The sequence below is a fragment of the Pagrus major genome, chromosome 8 (genome assembly GCF_040436345.1).
Source record: "Pagrus major chromosome 8, Pma_NU_1.0".
NCBI lineage: Eukaryota > Metazoa > Chordata > Actinopteri > Spariformes > Sparidae > Pagrus > Pagrus major.
The window spans coordinates 33115251-33137412 of record NC_133222.1 but is presented as its reverse complement, the minus strand read 5'-3'; the positions used below and the strand labels follow the sequence as shown (position 1 = coordinate 33137412).

The following is a 22162-nucleotide window of genomic DNA, read 5'->3' as shown; positions in this document are numbered from 1 at the left end:
GGAACTCGCCTTTGACTAATCCCACTAATAAGCTTAAAATGCTCATAGTGTCACGCTCACTTTGTCATATGGAAAGACTGATTTTTATTATTTTTATTTTGTAAAAATTAGTGTGAAAAAGAGAGGGCAAGGGTTCACAAAGTGTGCATGCTCCTTTAAAATGAATGACCACGATATCTCCATAAACACAATTTAAAGCAATTCTCCATGGAGACATATCGTAATCCCTAAATGTGCTTTGATGTGCTTAAAAAAGCAGAAAAAGTTCATTTGCTGTTGTGTGATAACAAACTCAGAGTCCTAACCTTCACCCTGCCTCTCTCCCTCTTCTCATCTCTCTCTCCCCTGTGTTCTCTGTCCCAGCGTAGGCCTCCCTGGTTGTGTGTGTGTCTGTGTGTGTGTGTGTGTGTGTGTGTGTGTGTGTGTGTGTGAGTGAGCACGCTGGTGGATCAAATGCACTCTGTGAGACAAAGCGTAACGGCAGGATGCTCTACGACTCTGTCATCTCACTATGGGTCACATGCACACACACACATGCTCACACACGGCCCGGGTCTCAGAGGGGGACAGCATACAGAGACTGCGGTCCCCACACACACTGATCAAAACAATGTATTTGTCAGAAAAGAGAACTCTTTCATGGGACACACGCACACACACACACACACACACACACAGAGGCGTTGGAGGCCTCTCTCCATGCCCTTGTTCCGGACAGCCCAATTATCGCTCTGCACCTCACTGTTTTCCCTTCTATTCTCTCTCTCTCTCTCTCTCTCTCTCTCACTCTCTCTCTCTCTCTCTGTCTCTCTCTTTCGCTCTCTAACTATAGTTTTGTCTTTTCTCTTTTTTTCGCTCATCCTAATAATTGATTGACTGTTAATTAGCTTCTGAAGTTTATTTTGTAACACTGATGGCTTCGTTGACGTCATCTGTGTGTGGTGTTCCAGGCACATGCTTGCACTGACAGGGGAAAAAATGTATTATATGCAGATGCACACAAAACAAACTAAATTTTGTTGGTGCTGATTATATGTTATAAACACTTTGACAACAATTCTGATAATTGATAAATTGTTCACGTACATTCTTAGGGAACATTTCCAGAGTGCCAAATGTGAGGGTTTGTTACTTGAAAGTTGAATATTTTTGAGTTTTGAAATGTTGGTTCTTCAACAAAAGCAATCTGAAGATGTTACCTTGGGCTCCAGAAATTGGGATGGCATCTTATGGACCGAACGTTTAATGAAATAATGACAGTAGTTATTAGTTGCAGCCCTATTTGACATGGCTTGTCAATAAAAAAAACCCAATATGATTTTATAATTGACAACAATAGAGGAGTAGACTGTTGAATAATTCTCTTATAAATCAAGTATGAGTAAGGTATCAATCAATGATTATGATAGTGACATTATGTGCTTCAGTTTCACTTCCTTTAATAGGAGCCGCTCTAACCACATTTACAGTATATAAATGCCATTAACTGGTCTGTGTGCACTTTTTCTGTTCCTAATTGCAGTAACTCTGTCACATACATCATATTTCAGAGCAGTGTGGATGTCTAAGATCATGGGCTGTGGGTAATAGGCACATCATTGTGTACATGTAAAGGTAGCCAATGTTTGACCACATTCTCTGATCCTGGCCAGCGTGGGAGAGTGCAAGCCAACTTCTAAAGACAGCATTGCCCCTACTGAGGGCATGAGCTTTTAAGGTGCCTTCTACAGAGACCCAAAACACACACACACATGCACACACTGAGATCACTGAAGCGTAGGCATTACTTACTTATTCACTCTCTGTCTCTATTTCTGTATTTCTCTCTTTCCTGTAGCATTTATTTATTTTATTTTTTTTTTTTTTTCAGTTGAAATAATTATTTTCTCTTTGGAAAATGTCATGGTGTAATAAAAGTAAACCTTCACTAAGACAAGGAATGCTTTTGTGATGATTGAAATATGAAATATGACAATTGATTAAGCTGGTAGTGCTGTACACTCCTTCGTCTCTCTCCCTCTTTCTCTCAGTGTGTCTCGCTCCATGTGACTCTCTCCTGCTGTTTCAATCTCCTAGTAAATGATAATGAACCTCTATCTGTCTCAGTGTGTCTCGGACACACTGGCGCCCCACACAACCTAGCAGCCTTTGAGGTTTGTGTGTGTGTCTGTGTGTGTGTGAACAAGGGATGTTTGGGGACCAGGACCATGGGGCATACCATCTCATCCATATAAGCCCATGTGGCACCCACCACACACACACACTCCCCCACAGCTATTGAGACGGGATTAGGGCACCCTCGTGTCGGCCTTTGAGGCAAAGAGAGATAGGAATCTTTGTGTATGTATGTGCTGTGTGTGTGTGTGTGTGTGTGTTAGTCAGTATGGGTGTCATGGATGTATGATTGAAGACGTTATTAACCCCACGATCCCCCGCAGCCCTGCAGCTGAAGTTGTGCAGACTGTTTAAATGTGTGTGTGTGTACATACACACTTACAGGGCATGAGATAAGTGACAAAAAGGGAAGAAGACACAGACTGTCTATCTCTGAGTCAGTATGTGTATGCATGTTTGTGTGTGTTAATGTGTGTGTGTGTGTGTGTGTGTGTGTGTGTGTGTGTGTGTGTGTGCAACTCCACAAGGGGTTACAGATTGGCCCGCAGAAGACACCATCTGATCTCTCCGGGCTGTACACTCCTATGGTGTGCGTGTGTGTGTGTGTGGCCCCACGTGTGTGTGTGTGTGTGTGTGTGTGTGTGTGTGTGTGTGTGTGTGTGTGTGTGTGTGTGTGTGTATATGTGTGTGTGTGGGCGACTGGGGCATTGGTCCTGTATGGTACAATGGTGATAAGGACAACAGGCGGGAGACTTGATCGTCAAGGGGTGCGTGTGTGTGTTTGTACGTGTGTGTGTTTATGACGCCCACCTTTCATCTGGCCTTTCACCGTGGGTGCTGTGATGTCACTCACACCTTCTGAAAATAGACACATATACACACACAAACACACATAAACATTGGTATAATCCCAAGTGAGAATAAGGAGGAAGGATGGAGGCTGTGTTGTGGACAGTCTCTTGTGTGTTTCAGCTCTCTTAGCCTCTCATTGGTCACTTATGTTGAAGCAGTGCTTGTATGATAGTGTGACTTATGATCTAATGACAAAGTGTGTATGTAATGTAAAATCATTTAGCTACTGTATACACCAGTAGGCCTTACAAATTGATCAGAGAAATTGATTATAAGAGTATCCACATGGAATTTCAAAAATGTTCTCTAAGTATGACAATGTCTGATAGAGCATAGACACTCCTGATGGTAAAGAGACATTCACAGACTAAAGAAAAGGGGGAAGTATGTGGAGAGAGGTAACAAGGGGTGAGGGGCCTGAATTGGAGCCCACACAAATTAATCAGCAAGTGATGACCCAAGAGGGATGATAAGGGGACATGGAGGGAGGAATGGGCAACGTGAGGGATGGATGAGTGACTGCAGTGGGGGGAAGGAGGATAACGAGGACAGAGGGAGGGAAAGAAGGATGGCTATAGGAAGGGAAGATCATCCATAGCCCCGGTGGGGAGGACAGGCAATTACCAGTTGGGGCAGACGTGGCACTGGGATTGGTGTGTGTGAGTGTTGGGGGAGTGTTCAAGGGAGAAGGAAAAATGAAAGGAGAGCATGCAGCAGGGGAGGGGAACTGATCTGGAGCGGAGCCTTAAAATCCTTGTTTGTCAAACTAAATGAAAATGCATTCCAATAAACGTTTGAGTTAAAGAATTCAACTTTTCAACAAAAAGTTTGGGAATCACTGTTCAAATGTGACAGAGTGGATGCTGGGTACTGGCTACACGTCACCTCTATTGATATTCCTGTCATTGCCGTATGATCACAAGCACATTTCATCTTATCTGTGTCTGCTGCTCTTCTGTTTTATCTATATAGTTTTCTGACACATCAGTATAATATATATACAACTGTCTGAGTGTGTCTGTCAGTTTCTGAAAGGGCGTAAGACATCTGCCACGAGTTTTGTATTAATGTTCTAAAATGATGTCATATGTTCCTGTTTTTCGTGTTGTTTAACCCGGCCTACACATGCGTGTCTGTCTCCTATTTGCAGAGGAGGGCATCAATCACGAGTGCAAGCTGTGTAACCAGATGTTTGATTCACCTGCCAAGCTGCTCTGCCACCTGATAGAGCACAGCTTTGAAGGCATGGGAGGTACCTTCAAGTGTCCCGTCTGCTTCACAGGTGAGAGACAGACACACACATGCCCGCACAAACACAAAAACACACATTCACCTTCAAGGACAGGAGCACAGATAACTCCTACTCACTGGAGTCCAATCTGCTTTGCATTTTATAATGGACATAGGGACATGATGATACATACAGTACACAAAAGCATAAGAACATAAACATACTACTACTAAACAACAGGGACATAAAATTACCCTGAATAATCACATAGACTCACTCTAGTATACCGTAAGAAACTATTCTGTGTGTATTTTGCATCACTATGTACAGTATCACCAATGAACTGACCAAGAGCTGTTTGCTTTGTGTTTTAACTGCTCAGTAAGTCTGTTATCTATGTTCATAAATTTGGCCAAAAACACACCTTGTGTTTTGGGTTTTTTCACCCCTTGCCCGTTTTAACAACAGCAGTTGAGCCACGTTTGAAGGCTTGTTGTCAATGACGGAGCCTATCGTAACTATAGAAACCAACGTGGTATCAAATTACATAGTAACAACCAGGTGAACTTGCAAGGTTTTATGAAACAAAGGCATAAGAAGGGCAACATTAAATTTCACAACTAATGCGTTTACAGGAAGGACATAATACCAGAGGACATCTCTCTCTCTCTCTGTTTCTCTGCAGAACATGTGTGATTGTTATTAAACAGGAGGTGTGGAGCAGGAGAGATTGTCAGTTACTTAATCCATTTTGGAATGGCATCTCAAAAACTGACAGAAAAAAAATAAAGGAAAAAAATGCTAAAATAGGTTGCCACGTATACCTGGACAGCCTGTGCAGGTAAAGTCTCCATGTGGGAAACAGTGACATATTTTGGTAAAAATGCAATATTCTAGCTGGAATCAAGGTTTGCTCTTAAATCTTCCCTGCAATCAGCTCCAGTACATGTTAGGGCTCAGAAATGGCTCTCTCTGGGTTACCTGCACCATGATACATAGAGTCAATGTGCTCTAATGGCTGTGCAGTTTTTGGTTTTGGCTAAACCGTAAGATCACATTCAGAATATTCATTGTTTTAACATGTCTAACTGTGGGGGTTACACTCCAGCAGGGTGCTGCTGCTAAAGAAGCACTGACAAAATTCTGTGTGTGCAAAAGTTCATGAAGTATTTTATATCGGTGAAATCCACTAGAGGACCCAAACAGAATGCTGAATGACCAAATTAGACCTGTGGTGTTCAGAGTTTACCAGAAACTAAGCCTGCACCTTGGCTTTCTCCCTCCCCATACTCTCTCTCTCTCTCTCTCAGCCCTCCCTCTCTCCCTCGCTGTCACTTCATCGCTCTCTTTCCCTCGCTCAGTTGTTGAGTTTGTGTTGTGTTGTGTAGCCCTCCCCCTCCCCCCCAGGTACACAGCAACGCTTTAAACTTTAACTCTATTCCTTGGTGGCTTATGAATTAGTAAGATGGGCACCACTCCTATGGGGAGGCTTAATAATTCAACACATACACACTCACAGCGAAAACCAAAAGTTTACTGAAACAAAGGCGAGCAAAAGAAGGAGAAAAAGTGTACGAGACAACCCTGGAACGGAAGTTAAAAAAAGAAGCGATAATTTATTGATAAATATCACAAGGTCTCCTGAGGACAGCTCTTCCTGTTTTCTCTCATTCTTTCTCTCGCTCCCTTTTGTCTTTTCTTGCTATCCCATATGCTCCCTCATTTAAACTTAACCCTTAATTTGCTTTGTGTGTGTTTGTGTGTGTTTGTTGGGTTACTTGTTGTTGGGGTACTGAAAACTGAGTTGCCATTTGGTTGATTTTCAAACAGTACAGTATACACTATATAGTCTAGTACATATCTTGCAGTGTTCACTGTAACTGTCTGGTTGTTAACAGTAAATCAGGCTCGGCTCCAGTTAATTCTGAATCTGCAGTTCTGTAAACAAAGCTACATGTACTGTAGTAAGGCATGGGGACTGGATCACAATTATCCAAACTAATACTGATTCACAATATTATCCTGATAATCATCACTATTTGCATTAAACTCTTAAAATGGCTCTAAAATGGCACTGTAGCAGTGTAAGAAATTGCAACTGGTACCATTATTGATACTGCGGAAAGTTAGTATTGAAACTGTTTCAAATTCAGAAATCGGAATCAGAGTAGTTTTTATACTATCAACTGTATGTTATTGAGCTAGACAGCTTTCTCAAGTCCCTGATGCGAGGATATTCACAATTATCCTGATAATCTAAATTCACCACAATCAACTTATCCTTTCCATCCTGATCCACAAAATACATCTCTTATCCTCCCATCTTTAACTGTATTCTCAATCCTTCAGTTATCTTCCACTGACAGATACAGGATCAGTTTTCTCCAAAGCTTGGATGCAATCATTCAAATATTGCAATGGCACTGCAAGGCATCTGGCAAATATTATGATAACCAATCCAACTTGAATCTTGAAACTGCTGAAAATGATGTTGGCTTGAATTCGGCACCATATTACGGGCACAGCAACAGACACGCCCATAACAGTTCAGAGTCTTCTGTTATTTTGCCTACTAGGAAAATCTCAACTGGAAGGTCCACTTGAGCTGATTGCCGAGTTGTTGGTCTGTGGAATTATCTTAAATGTCTTCAGTCTTCATTGCTGATTGAAACACTGTATAACTTTTGCTGTATTTTTTCCTTTGCCAGTGTTTGTGCAGGCCAACAAGCTCCAGCAGCACATTTTTGCCGTCCATGGTCAAGAAGACAAGATCTACGACTGTTCCCAGTGTCCGCAGAAGTTCTTCTTTCAGACAGAACTACAGGTAGGTCTCTTAAACTCTATCTCTGTATTGACCTTCACCTGACTGTCTGTCTGTGTACAGTCTTTGTCTGGCATAAATTGGTAAATCATTGTGTGCAGGAGAGGAGAAAGTTAACTCTAAACCCACACAGGACAAACAGTTTCTGGCAACCACCTGAGCAGACCTCCTCATTTCCTCCACACCCTCACTCTCTGTCATCACACCCTCCCTCCCTTCATCCTAGGTTTCCACCCATCCGTCAATATACAGTAACCTTCCCAGTACCTGCTTCCATACTCCCTCCCAGCTACTGTACATCATTTCACAGAATCCCTCTATTTATGGTTGTATTTCTCCCTCTTTCCTTTCCTCTGTCCCTCTCTTTCCATCTCTCCTCATGAGGCCTGAGCAGGGTTCTGGCAAGCGTCATGTCATTAGGGTCCAGACACATTTGTGTGTGTGTGTGTGTGTGCATGGGTGTGCATTTGAAAGAAAGGATATAAGTCACCCAAGAGTAGGTCCTGGGCCAGCTGTGGCCAGATCTCTGAATGATGTACAGTAAACCTTCCTGTCCTCCTCTATTGCATCTCGTCCTTGTCTCTTGTAGCCCTTTGGCACCAGACTAGTGACCTGCAAAATCTGCATGTCAAATATCAGCCCTGTTAAGGGGGAAATCTGTAACTTTCCTCTGCTGCTGCCAGAGGCGTATGTTAAAGATGGCATAGTTGTTGTGGAAGATTGTATGAAAGCTTGCAGCTTATTTGAATTCACAACAAAACTTCAAAAGAAAAATTCAGCAGCTCTTGAGGAATGATACTTCTGGGTTTAGGATTAATTTTGATGCTTAGAAATACCAACATATGTTTAATGTATTGCTTCCAGTATGTGGCTCTGTTTTGAGGATGACTTATTGACACTGTCAACATGGACAGGTGCCCACCCTGCAAGCCATGGAAAGCTGATCAACATGTCTCATTAGCAAAGTAGTTGGAGAATATCTTCATCTATAATACATTCTCTGGGTTGTGTATTTTACAGTTCAACTACACAGATGAAAACATGAATAATTTATTATTAGAAAAAACAAAAAAATAAAATCCAGACAAATACAATCTGCAGTCTAACTTTAAGTGGAGTCTGCAAAAGCACCACAGCCCATCATCGTGCTCACAGGATGTCCCATGTTCTTTCAGACATTTCTTTCAGCAGATGGACCAAGGTTAACACGCTATAATGTTCCCGATTTGTGTTTCATAAAAGTTGTCTAGAAGATGAACTATCCTAATCTCTCTTTCCATTCATTCTTTTTGTTCTCTTTGACTCTATTTCTGTTCAACAAGCTCAACTCTTTGGCCATGACCTTGCAGTCTTAAACTCTACAAGGTCCATCTTAGAAGGACACAGTTGAGTTTGCAGCCAGTAATATTGATGCCTTTTTAGTTTAGAATCTTGTACAAAGTACCCAAAGGTCACACTTGAGTAAAAGTAAAGATATTGTGTTAAAATTTTACTTTGGTAAAAGTGAAAGTCGTCCTTCAATAGTACTCAAGTTAAAGTCTTAAAGTATCTGATATAAAATGTACCTAAGTATCAAAATTACATGTAAAAGTAAATTATACATTTTTACATATATGTATATACTTTATACTAGTGGTTCACTGATTGATGAATACAATAAAAAAACACTGATTCCAATAGTGAATATAGACAGATTGCCAATAAAATAAATTTTAAAATGTGCTGCTTTGGCTCTGATGCTGTATGTAAAAGTAACTGCTGAAAAGTAACTGGTAACTAAAGATATCAAAAAAAATGAAGTGGAGTAAATAGTACAATGTTGGCCCCAAAAATCGTAGTGGAGTGGAGGTATAAAATATCCAAAAATGGAAATACTCAAGTAAAGTATAAGTACCTCAGGTACAGCACCTGATTAAATGAACTTAGTTACATTCCATCACTGGTTGATAGTGACAAGAGGTGTTTACTCCAAAAAAAAGAGCTGTATTCAATTATTGCATAGTTAGAAGAGTGGTTGGTGTGTAGGCTGAGATTTAGTCAAGGAAAGTCAGAAAAAGACAGAAATCCTATTTAAGTTTAAATTTTAAATTCTACCAGGGATTATCTACAATTACAAAGGCCTGCAGCAGCCACCACACACACACACACACACACACACACACACACACAAAGTGGCAGTGATGTAGGGCCGGAGGTGGTGGGCATATGGCTGGCCAGTCCATTTAACAGCAGGGTGACTGCTGGACCCTGTCGGTTAATGTCCACACAGGCAACACTCACACCTCACACACTCCCACTCACCTCCACACACCTCTGCATGCCCACACAAAAACACCCTCACTCCTCTTTTATATACCACTCCATCCAAGATGACACTTCTGCTGTTGTCTGACCAGGTCTCAACACCTTTATAGACTGATGAATTGTGGGACTATAAAAATTAGTGGATAGATCAGTGTTGTTAGGCTTGGATTTCAAAGATCTTGCTCTGTTTTCTTCATACTATTGTCTACATCTAATTCTACCTCATATCAAGCTGATGGGAGAATTTGAGAGGGATATCTGCAGGGGAGAAGTTTAGATAGCGTGACTTGACTCTTCACAAATATACAGTAAACTGAGCTGAGTTCGGTCAGTTCAGATGAGTTTCACTCTGTTGTTTTCATTCCAGCTAAGTTGAGCTCAGTGCAACTTTTTTTCCCTCCCTCAGCTCCTTGCACTTCTTTCTCTTTGGCCGCTGCGCTGTGGCTATATCCATCTTGTTACTCTTTGGTCCTGGCCCAAGTGTGTCTGTGTGTGCTTGTGTGTGTGAAAACTTGCAGCCCGAGCCCGACCTGCCACAGCTCCATCGCCCCATGGGAGGGCTCTCTAAGTGGGCTAGACAGAAAGGCTGACCGGGGGAGATGGAGAGCTACAACCGCGGAGGTTAATGCCACTGCTAGCTGTTATCACATGTGTGTGTGTTAGAGTTTATGTGTGTGTGTGTGTGTGTGTGTGTGTGTGTGCGTGCGTGCATCTGCCAGAGAAAGTGGAATAGGGTAATTTGTGTGCGTTTTAATGAGGTACGGATGGATGAAGAAGGCTGGTTGGCCAGCTAGAAAAGGCTTTGGCCTCTTTCAACCCCTCAGAGGGGCCATATGATGTCCGGCTCACTCCCTCTTTCTCTCCCTCACACAGACCCAAGGGTCACTGCCGCATGGACACGTCTCTGCATCATCCTCTCTCCCTCCTGATTGCACTCTTTCCTTCTCTCTGCATACAAAGACTTTCACTTTTTCTCAATCACTTGCTTTCATCTCTCTATCCATTCCCTATACATGCAGACCACCAATTTCACTCTCTCTCTCTTCCCGTCTCTCTCCCACCTCTTATTCTGTCTTCCTCCCTTTCTCCGACTCCCCCCCTCAGTCCCAGAAGAACCAGCCCCTATGCATATTTTAGCCCCTCTCCTCTCTTCCTCTCTTCTGTGCCTCTCCCCAGTGCCCCATAAATAGTGCAGACGTAAGCTGGTAAATAAGAGATGTTTTGGTGTGTGTCTGCGAGTTATGTGTATGTGTGTGTGTGTGTAAATAAGAAATGCCGTGGCCCTGATCAGTGAGGTCCTTCTGGATCTCTCTCTGCCTTTACTCCCAGACTTCACATAAGACTCTCCTCATTCTCTCTGTTTTTGTTTCTTTCTTTCTTTAGCATTTAGCACGACAGTAAAAACTGTTTTGTTATTGTTTTTATAATGTCAGTTTTTCACCAACATTGACATTCATACAAAATTACAACATGTACTCTTTTGTTGTCTTTGGAGACTGTGTTTCCCTCCTCTAAAAGTGTACCTAGTTTGAAACAGTCCTGCAGCTCTGTGTCAGCTCCAACTCTCTCCTGTCTTACATTCCCTGACAGGCATCTTGATTCTCACATTCTCTTTAAGCCTCTAGGGGGTGCTATACTGCAGCTTCTGCCCTCAATGCTTCCTCATATCCCTTGTTGCATCCATCACTCTTACACTCCTCCCCAATCACCCCCCTTTTTTTCTACCTTTGCGTCTTGTGCTACACAATTTCCTTTAGCGCTACTAAATATTTAAACACTACTAGATGGGTGGATTGCTGGTCAGATGAATAAATGGATGCATGTGTGGATGGATGGATGGATGCGGGGGTTCCTTTCGTTTGTTTATGTGTTAATTCCCTCTGCCACATCTTCCTCCTTTCCTCTTGCCCCAGCTGTGTTGAATATTTGAGAGTTGTGCGTGCACACAATCAGGATCTGTTCCCTCGTAGACACAATTAAAAGAACATAGTTTACACATGATGGATGGATGAAGGGGTAGACGGAGAGATGGAAAACTGGGAAATAAAGAAACAGACATACAGAGAAGAATGGAGAAATCCATCCAGACAGAAAGGCAGACACATGCAGTTTCATGCACAAACTAAGTCTAACTAAGAGTTATTGCATTTTACATTGAAAGGGGAACCATGTAGTTTTGGAGAAGACTTTCAAACTCAGAATTCCTGTATTAACAAAGGTGGCAGGGTCCGCCAAATATAAACAAAGTCAGACAGTATGGAATTGTGTTGTCCTTTAAGGTCAGTTTGTTTATTCCGTTTATTCAGTCATGAAAACAGTTTGTTTATTTAGTTTGTTTTGGCATAAAAAATCACTCAGTGAAGATCTTTCTCTTCTGGTTAAAATTTCTTCCCTTAAACTACACAGTGGACCTTTAACCTTTTAAACATTGTTCGACCACTCCCCAACAACGAGCTATTATATCAGTAACATGTTATTCATTTGTATGCAGTCAGTATGAAGCAGTTACTGAATGTTGTCCACACCTGGAAACTGAAAGAAATATTTAAAATGTTTCCCCTGCAGCGAAAGTAATGAATAACGTGTGTGTGTGTGTGTGTGTGTGCAGGTGTGTGTGTGTGTGTGTCTGAGAAACGAGCTGTGTTTAGTAGTCTGTCTGTGAATAATGTTGTCTTTGTCTTTGTCTGAATCTAAGAGCCTCACTGTCTCCCTCTAACTGAATTATGGAAAGGTGTGGATGTGGTTGAACTGGCAATAGGATTTATTTGTGTGTGTGTGTGTGTGTGTGTGTGTGTGTGTGTGTGTGTGTGTGTGTGTGTGTGTGTGTGTGTGTGTGTGTGTTCACCATTGTCTGGGTGCTGCAGTCAGTTGTGAGTGTTGTGTCAAGTCATAGTGTGTACTCTATGATCCATGTCTCCCATGGCTCAGTGTGTGTATGTGCGTGTGTGTATGAATTTGATCCGTAGATCCCTGTGGCGTTCCAGGGGAGCACACTCAGCTGCCCCACCACTCACTGGGAGACTCTCTGTTATTAGAATGGGGACCTGGGACACATACACACACACTCACACATACACATACTCTTGCCTCCCTGAATCCCCGGACTTGAAGTTATTTGCAGCAGGGGAAGGAGAGACAGAAACAAAAAGAGATTCAAAACAAAAGAGAGGATAGCGAGACAGAGACTGTAAGCCAGTCAGCCTTACCTGATACAACAACTACTAAGATTTCTAGTATTTGTAGAAGTTCTGCTTACACAGCATATATAGAAAAACTGAATTTTGGAAGCAAATGTTAAAAAATTCAAAGCAAAAAAAACAGAGGCCAAGCAAAAGAAACACATCAACAACAATGTATTTTGAAAGATGTAAAAGGTAATTCTGCCGTTGTACCTAACTGCCTTTAGTCATTGCAGACTTTTTTTCACCCCTCTGACCACCTGAGGAAGAATTGCATCCAAATTGTTTCTGTGGCTGTTAACACTGTTGGGATTTTTGCAGTGTTCATTGCAAAGCATATTCTCTTCATGCTGGATTTGGATAAAAGAAAGAAAGTATGATATTTATATGCATGTGTCCACGTGTGTGTGTGTGTTTGCATTTATGCCTTTAGGAACTTACCACCTGAAAACGGTGAAAAACGATACACAGTGGGTCTCTGTGAGGAAGGAGGTAGAGAAACAAATGAGTCAAAAGAAGAAACTTGTTGCTTTGATGTAAAGCGGAGGAACAAATAGGCGGATGCAGAGAGACAAAGACAGACAGAGTGAGATAGAGAGACAGACAGAGATAAACAGAATTGGGGACAGATACAAAGGAATTGCACTATGTGAGCCAGCACCTGGAGGGTTCCTAACAGCTTGGACCATGTTCCTGTCATTTGGTTTGTGTGTGTGTGTGCGTGTGTGACAGGTGAACAGAGGCGATGTGTCACAGAACAGGACAGACGCTGCATGGCGTAGTGTTCTATCAGCCCTGCCAAAATACACATACCAATATGAGCACGGCACACACAAACACACCACATCTCATCACATCAACAGCTTAAAAAAATTTTTTTTTTGTTTGGCTCTGTAAAATAACACTCCTATCCTATCCTTGTCTCACTTTTTTAGTCTAATCAGTCACGCTTTTATCATTCTTGCTCTGGGGCTTTGTTTCATTTTGAAGCATCTCATTAGAAATAGAGCAAGTACCTTTCCCTGTTTTTTTCTATTTTTTTAGAATGAGATTTTAATACATTATAAGTAACAAGTGTTACATTTTTCAACAGTGTACAATGGGTATTATTTGAAATGGGCTTACTATATGTTATACCTATTAACCCTCACAACACCAAAACTGGTGGCAGGTTTGAAAGGCATGTTTTTCTGAAATATCAACAAATTAAACCATTTATCGTAGCCACAAACTGTAAAAATGATCTTTATCTAATTTCTGAGAGTCCTTGAACAAACCATGCAGGACAAACACTTCAATCAGGAAAATAACTAAATTGCAGCTGAAAATAGTGATGTTTGAACAAAATCACATTAAAAAAAAATCAAGAAATTCTTCTTTTTAATGATTTATGGCAATATAACTGTGTTATACAGTACAAAAGACACTGTGCTGATTGAGCAATGAGAAATGAATCCATATTGGGTTAAAACGTGACAGTAGCAAACAAACAGACAGAAACTGGTGGGCTTCTGGTGGTGAACTTCCAGTGAGTTAATAGGTTTTGAGGAGTGTGACCCCTCAAAATGTCAACCCACAACCCATCAAATGTATATCGCAAATGGTGCAAATGTATAGAACCTTTGTTACAAATAAATTTGCTGAATGTTTTATCAATTAGTTGGTTAATCATTTGTTTTATGAAATGTAAGGATATAGTGAAAAATGTACACATTCACAATTTTCCAGAGCCCAGGTGGACGTAAACGTGCACGTAAATGTAAACGATATTGAGTTGACTATCATACAATAGGAAGGAAACAACTTAATATTTACAAAGACGATATAAACAATCATTTGATAATCAAAGTACATGCCGATTAGTTTTCTAACAGCTAAGTGATGAATTAACTAATTGTCTCAGCTTTATTTACATCAATGGGTTTTGACAAAGTTAAATAAAAAAATGTAAGTCTTTATTTCAGTTATTTTAAGAGGCCGTTTAAATCAGAGATTAGAGGACCATCTAAGAAAAATGTGTCTTATTTTGTGTTTCAAATTTAATTGATCTCCCAGTCAATGCTTAATCTACTGAAAATTCTAATGAATTGAATGACAAACATCATCAAAAATACAAAAATACTCTTGTGTACACATACTTTACTGTGTCCTCACACTCACCCTTCCTCCCTCCCTTCATGTATCAACACAACACACTCTTGTCTCCTTCACTCATCCATCTTTATGTCCGTGCTGTCTCTGATTTTCTTCCTGCATTTCTGCCAGTTTAGGGTGCGTGGTAATAAAACAAAAGCGGGCCCCCTAGGGACTCATGGGGATTGGGCGTGTGCAGTAATATGACAGTGACACGGAAAGCCAACACGCTCTGCTGAATTGTGAGCTCATGTGTGTTGGACGGATCATGTCCGTGCATTTATTTATACATCTGTAACCTTTAAACACATATTTCATTTATGTCTGCCTGCCATTCTGGGTTACACAGTGTTATTGTGTGTGTGTGTGTGTGTGTGTGTGTGTGTGTGTGTGTGTGTGTGTGTGTGTGTGTGTGTGTGTGTGTGTGTGTGTTCCTGCTTCCTTGCACGCGTACTGGCAGGACACTGAATGTACGAGTGTGTTTTTGGATTTTTGGATGCTTGTGTTTGTCTGTCTTGTCACCCATGTCTGCAGGCTCCAGTCCTCATCTGGCACTCAGCTTCACAGTCTACAAGGACCCTCGGCCCTGAGAGTAGTCTGTGTGTGTGTGTGTGTGTGTGTGTGTGTGTGTGTGTGTGTGAGTAAGAGAGAGAGAGAGAGAGAGAGAATTCTTTTTTTTTTTTAACATGCCCAAATTTTTCTGTCTAATGCTATGACTCAAACAAGTCTTGTTGTGCTCAGGAGTGATCGGTTGTTTGTGTCGGAGGTGAAGTCACTTCCTATTTTGTGTAACAGCTTCCCGCAGGGAGCCCTCACCTTTGCTGTGAATCTGGTGTAGATCCATGCGTGTTTGCCTTTTGCCGTTCTGTGTGTTTGTGTGTGCCCTTCATGCTGTGAGTGTATTTTGGGTTGTGTTTACTGGTCCAAACCTGGCTGTTTGGGCGAGAAGCAACAGGCGAGGGGAAGTCCCCTAGGAGAAAGAAAGGGAGGGAGTACTCCAAACAGGACATGGTCAGAGAGGTCACCCTGGGTGGGATGGCGGAGGAGAGAAGTGGGGGTCAGCTGGAAAATGAAGGAGATAAAGGAAGTTTTGGATAGATGATTTAAATGTCATGTATAGAGGTGGGTTTACAAAAGGAGGAAGAGAGACAGAGGGGTGATAGGGAGGGACAGAGACAGACAGAGAGAAATGGAGGCGTGGGAGGGGAGCAGGGAATACGTGTCGGCGGGATGTTAAGGGCAGGGGGTGCGTTTATTTTCGATCTGCTCCCGAGGCAGCATCCTGTCCTGGACGGGTGGGGCTAAAGACAAGCCAGGGAGCAGAGGAAGAGGGCTAAGACAGCCCATCTGCTAGTCCCAGACACACACACAAACACACACACACACACACACGGACATAGACACAGACATACACACGCTCACTCTGTTGGAAGAGTGTCAACTCTGAGCTATAAATACACTGAACCCAAAGAAGACCACAAGGCGACTAAGGTGATTTTTCATTTGGTGTTAAAAACAGCAGTGGAGATGGGGCACACACATACACACAGCATTTGGACTGCCTCCAATTACCCCCACATACACACACATTTGACACAAATTCACGTACTGACAGACGCTCGCTGATACATGTAGGTAACACACACACATGCACGCACACACACACACACACATACACACACACACACACACACACACACACACACACGGCATAGTTCCAAGCAGTGCTTCCTCTTCCTGTGTCTATTAGAGACTTGGCACCTAGTTCTCAAGGTGTAGTTGTTATCATCACAGATCAGTGCAGAATGTGTGTGTGTGTGTGTGTGTGTGTGTGTGTGTGTGTGTGTGTGTGTGTGTGTTTGTGTGTTCAAGTAACTGTGAGAAAGTTATTAATCCGACATTTTAAGTTCAGGCCGGGTGGCAAATGTAGCCACACAGCTACTGTACATGTTTCTGCTATATGGCTGAAACTTAACAGGCAAAACACTTGCATGCATATTAAAGGTGACAGCGGTGCTCGTCCACCCATCTAAAACACAAGCATCAGCACACAAACACACATATGTAGTGTGTAATGCAGTAGATAGCAGAGTGGAGCAGGACAAGGCAGATTAGATTTTCTCCTATCTCTATCTCTTGGTTTCCTCTGTCCTACCCCTCTCCCTTAGGCCATGAGACTGTGTGTGTATGTGTGCATGTCTGTGTGTGCGCTATTGTGTATTCTTTGCGTTTTTTCTTGCCATTGTGTGATTGTCTGTGCATGCATGTGCTCTTAGCTGCGGGTGCACATCAGTGAATGCATTCCCGTGTGTGCGTGTGTGTGTGTGCGTGTGTGTGTGTGTGTGTGTCTCTGGCAGTTTGTGCGTGGGTAATGCGACAGGGCCATATTTCCCCTGGGCCCAGGGCTCTGCAGGCTTTAGCCTCGCTCTCTCTAAGCAGTTTAGGAAAAACAATGACAGGCCTCTGTATTGACTGGTCTGGCCTGGTCTGGCCGGGAAGATGGGCTGTTCTCACTACTGCACACACACCCTCTGTTATGAAAAGAACAGTCGAAACATAGTGAAATAAAGTCAAACCAGGGATTATGTTCATTTTCATTCCATTTCAAGTCATCCAGGAAGTGGGCTTTACCGAATGACATAATCCATAAGGAGCTGAAAGAGGCTGTTCCTGTCTGACAGTAAATAACAGCAGAATTAATAAGAAGGCTGCTGCCTCATATTCAAACTAACCTGTGTCAATCATGCTATTACAGATATTACAATTGCAGTATGATTAACGATAAGTGGGAATGATCATTTTTTGCATCACAATTTTTGTTTTCACTCATAAGAAGCCTTCCTGTTCTTATTTATTCTGCACATTTGCCTCGTCTGTTCCACATTACAACACTTCCAGAAGTTTTCACAAAATAATTTTACTGGAAGGCTTTTATTGTGAAACATCTGCAGATGTGGAGTTTGATAAAAGGCGACTTTGTCTGAGAGCTGACCACACTCATCTCCGGCCGAGGACCACAGTAAACACTAAACAGTCTTCTTCTCCTCCTTCTGTCATACATTTTTTCTGTAGAATATATCAATTAGTCTTCTGTAGAGCAGATGTCACACTGTGACACACACACACACACACACACACACACACACACACACACACATATGCAGGCCTCTGATCGATTGCACTGCTGCATAATCAATAACAAGCTCCCAACAACAACGTAAATGAAGAGAAGTAAATGGGAAGTGTGTGTTTGTGTCTGCGTGTGTCATATGATGTGTGTAGCATGGCAGGCTGTCATCCATCCGTCCATTACATCCTTCTCTCATCTCTCTCCCCTCTCTTCTCCTCTGGGCTATTTCCAGCAGTCCACTGCAGCGCCGCAAGCTTCTCCAGGGAGTGACCGCAGCCTCCCTCCCTCTATCCCTCCCTCCTCTTCCTCTGTCCTTCCTTTTCTATCCCTCGCTCCGTCTACAAATCAATACGGCAACAGCAGGACCCAAAGAACCTGAGGGAAAACACACACAGACACACACTCTCTCCCTTTCCTACTTCCTCCCTACTTCCCTTTTTCCTTCCTGAAATCTGTCTACAACTTGGCTTTTGTGCTTTTCTTCTGCTTTTCTCTCCATTCACATATCTAATGACCTCCTTCTTAGAGGTCATATATGAGGTCATGTAGGAGGTCAATTCCTCTCCTCTCCTCTCCTCTCCTCTCCTCTCCTCTCCTCTCCTCTCCTCTCCTCTCCTCTCCTCTCCTCTCCTCTCCTCACGTAAAGAGGAATGAGCCTGACCTCTTCTGGCGACGAGAGGAAATGCAGCCAGTTAGCTTGCCGATTGAGCGGAGAGGATAAGAGGAAGCGATGGAGTGAGAGGCAGCAGACAGAAAGAAAGAGAGAAAAATAGAGAGAGACGAGGGTTTTTCTATCATAATGGGGTCAGTGGCTCCCAAAGAGATCTGCTTCCTCACCGGAGAGGCCTCCACACAAACACACACGAACATACAGAAACAGACACTTATTTTTCACTGTCATGTTCGTTATTTGCTCACCCATTTCTCTGAGACCTTCTACTGCCTGTGTCACTGAGTGAGTGTGTGTGTGTGCGTCGGACATTAATACCCTTTGCTTTCCCCCGGACAGGCTAGCTTGGCCTCTAAAGCCGAGTGACAGACACTCTCATACATGCTCGCTCTCTCTCTCTCTCTCTCTCTCTCTCTCTCTCTCTCTCTCTCTCTCTCTCTCTCTCTCTCTCACACACACACTCACTCACACACACACACAAACACACACACACACACAAAAACACACACACACACACTCTCACACCAAAGGGCTCAACGAAACATGCACAGCAAGATAAGGCCCATAGAATGACAAATAAGTATTTATCAACCCCAAACCACGTATAATCCTTCACATTTCTGTCCCCATCCACCCCTCCATCTCCTCTGTTCATCCCCCAATCCCCTCCTCGTTTTTTTTTTTTTGTTGTTGCTGTTGTTTTTTTTCTTCTTCATTCTCCCATCCGCTGTTCTTTTTTGTCCTTTTTTCCCTTCTTTCTGTAGTGGGGCCTATCTGTGTGTGTGTGTGTGTGTGTGTGTGTGTGTGTGAGTGAGAGAGAGAGAGAGAGAGAGAGAGAGAGAGAGAGAGAGAGAGAGAGAGAGATTAATCTGAGAAAGCTGCTTTTAGTGATGGGGAAGGGGGGGGCGGCGTTGATTGGGAAGATCTCACTGGGAATTGTGTGTGTGTTGTGTGTCTATAAGCGAGAGTGTGTGTGAAAAAGAAGCAAGGATGATAGGGAGAGGTTTCAGAGGGAATGTGTGTGTGTGTGTGTGTGTGTGTGTGTGTGTGTGTGTGTGTGTGTGTGTGTGAGAGAGAGAGAGAGGGGTAGGGAAGGTTTCACAGGGAGAAAGCTGTACAGTCTGGGGAAAATGAGGAGAGAGGAGGAGGAAAACATCCAAGTGGAAATTTCTCTCATACACACACACACAAATTCCCAGAGAAATCTTTCCAATCATCTCTCCATCTTCCACACACACACACACACACACATAGACACTGTATCCCCACAGCTTTAGATGTGATGCCTGCTAAGTTCCAAACCAGCAAATCCAGATTATCATGAGTTCAGTTCCCCTTTGCAGCTGATATGGAACAGCCAGAGAGGACTGATTGTACAAGTGTGTGTGCCTGTTTATGTCTGTGTGTGTGTGTGTGTGTGTGTGTGTGTGATCATGTGTGCTGAAGAAAACATTTGTTTTGCACATTTTTGTGCATTCCCCACTCCAAAAGAAGGAGCGTGTACAAGCCTGTTACCATGTATTTATCTTTCACTAAGAAAGTTCAACACTGGCGTGTTATTAATGGCGTGTGTGTGTGTGTGTGCGCGCGCAGTATACTGTATACTTGTCGGTTTTCCTGTGTGCCCACCTCCGCCATTTACGCATACAAATCCGTCTCCGAATCTCACTTCCTCCTCTCTAGTTTTTACCTAGAGATCGCTGCATCCGTCTCCCTTTGTGCTCTCACTGCTGCTGTGAATTTTAATTCTGAAAAAAAAGGTGTATTTTTTTTTTTTTTTTTATACATTGTGATTATGTATTGATGTGTAGTGCGCTCATGCCTTTGGAGAGATGTGAGTGTAGGCGTCTCCGAGGTATGGAGACGGTCTCTGTAAAATATTAATCACAATATCAAAAGACACAAGGGTTTCACAGATCTGAATAAACAAATCGAGGCTCTGGGTTCCCACAGATAAGGAATAAAACAATAACAGAGCAAATACTATATGATCTGTCATCATCTGGCTCCAACCAAAACCAGGTTCTGCTTTTACTGGATGACTAGTCTTATTTTTGTGTGTGCCAAAATGTGTAGAAATATGTGCATGTGTCTCACAATGTCTAACATAAGCATTTCATCTCTGTGCTTAAATGCATAGTTAGATTTAAAATGTTAAAATCTGCTCCAACATGTGAACATGTATGTATGATTAATGTAGTAAATAACACCACACACAATGCCAAATATGTTTTCCTGTCTCTCAAAGTGTTTTGTGTGTGCAGTACTGCACCTAATAGTTAATGTTGTGGTTGTCTTGTCTGCTCCTCTTGTTTTGTCTTCCGTCTTTCTATTCTCTTCTCTTGTTCTTCCCCTCCTTTCATCAGACTATGTATAAAGCGAGGAGGCCTTGCTGTCTGTACTGTGGGAGGCAGTTGTGTTTCTGTTCTCTTCTGTTCTTTTATTGGGTGGGGGTGCAAGTGGAAAGCACTATGCTCACGTAGCCCATTATTTCTCTCATCATGTGTTCTCACTTTTTCTCTCTATCTTTCCCTCTCCCTCTCTCCCTGCAGAACCACACACTGAGTCAGCACGCGCAGTGAGACCGAGGCCCGGCAGGATCTCTCGGCTCAGCCGGGGCCCCCGACCCGGAGCCGGCAGGGGACTCCCATCTCCACATCACAGCCAATCAAAGTGTCATTTGCTACTCACATGTAAAACTCTAACGATCGCGCCACTGGGCGCGGCTATTAGGAGCAGCGGGGGAAAGGAATATTAATGGGATATGCTATTAAATAAAGAAAGGAAAAAGTGGGTGAGAGAAACGGTAAGAGCGAGATGAAGGAAAGAGAGGAGTGAAAAAAGGTATTGTACGTGCAGTATTTTTTATTGTCCCTGCCAACGTCCCCACCAGCTTCTCCCCCCTCCCCTCCTCCTTTCCTCTCTTCCCACCCATCACTCCCCCAGGTCAGGCATTTTATTTTTTTTAACAAATAGAAAAGAAAAAAAAGCAAGAAAACACCCTTTGTTTTGGGATTTTTTTCAATAGATTGTAGTAAAAAAGCTTCACTTTCTCGTCCCCTCAGTTGCTTATTGTATTTAACTTCATAGGTGCCAATTTCTTTGATTTTTCTTTCTGCCATATGCGCTTATTTTCTTCGTTTTCATTTTTGTACCTTTCATTTCTCGCCGTAAGTAGGTACTTGTGCTGTGTTGTGATTGTTTGTTTGCCAGTCGTAATATTCCTGAGTTTTTTTCCCCCCAACTCTCCTTTTTATGATTATTGTTATATATTTTTTCCTTTTTGTAATTACTATGAAAAAAAAGACATCAAACAAAATAAAGTGCAGAAAAACATACAGATGTTTCTTTTTTTGGATTGGGTTTTCCAGTCTCTATGGGGCCTATAATGGTTATTGTAAAAATGAATATCATCGATTTCAGTGCGTCTGGTCAATGACTGCTTTTTAAATGTGAATTAACCAGATTGCAATAATCTAGTACAGACAAAAAAGATAAAACAAATAAATAAATGACAAATAAAGAATTTCTGTGTGATGTGCATTTGTTCAAAAGACGTGAATCTGTGAGCGTGCATGTACTGAAATGTCATAACATCCATATTATTATACATCTATCAAATTCAACTGTAGTAATCCTCAAAATCCTCTCGAGGGTGATTCAGAGCTGTGATGGTCAAAATCAAGAATAAACGTTCACAAGTTCAGTTCATATTTTAAAGGGTTTT

General features: G+C 42.4%; 1 protein-coding gene across 2 annotated transcripts in view; it reads left to right on the top strand.

Annotated features, from left to right (window-relative positions):
* The window catches only part of znf423 (zinc finger protein 423), a 150603-nt gene extending 128830 nt beyond the window's left edge, over positions 1–21773 (top strand). For both annotated transcript variants that reach the window (XM_073472757.1, XM_073472756.1), the window contains exons 19-21: positions 4118–4249; positions 6907–7022; positions 20988–21773. In XM_073472757.1, the coding sequence (XP_073328858.1) occupies positions 4118–4249; positions 6907–7022; positions 20988–21017 (278 nt within the window). In that variant the 3' untranslated portion in view covers positions 21018–21773. The remainder of the gene's footprint in view (positions 1–4117; positions 4250–6906; positions 7023–20987) is intronic.
* Positions 21774–22162: the final 389 nt, after the last annotated feature.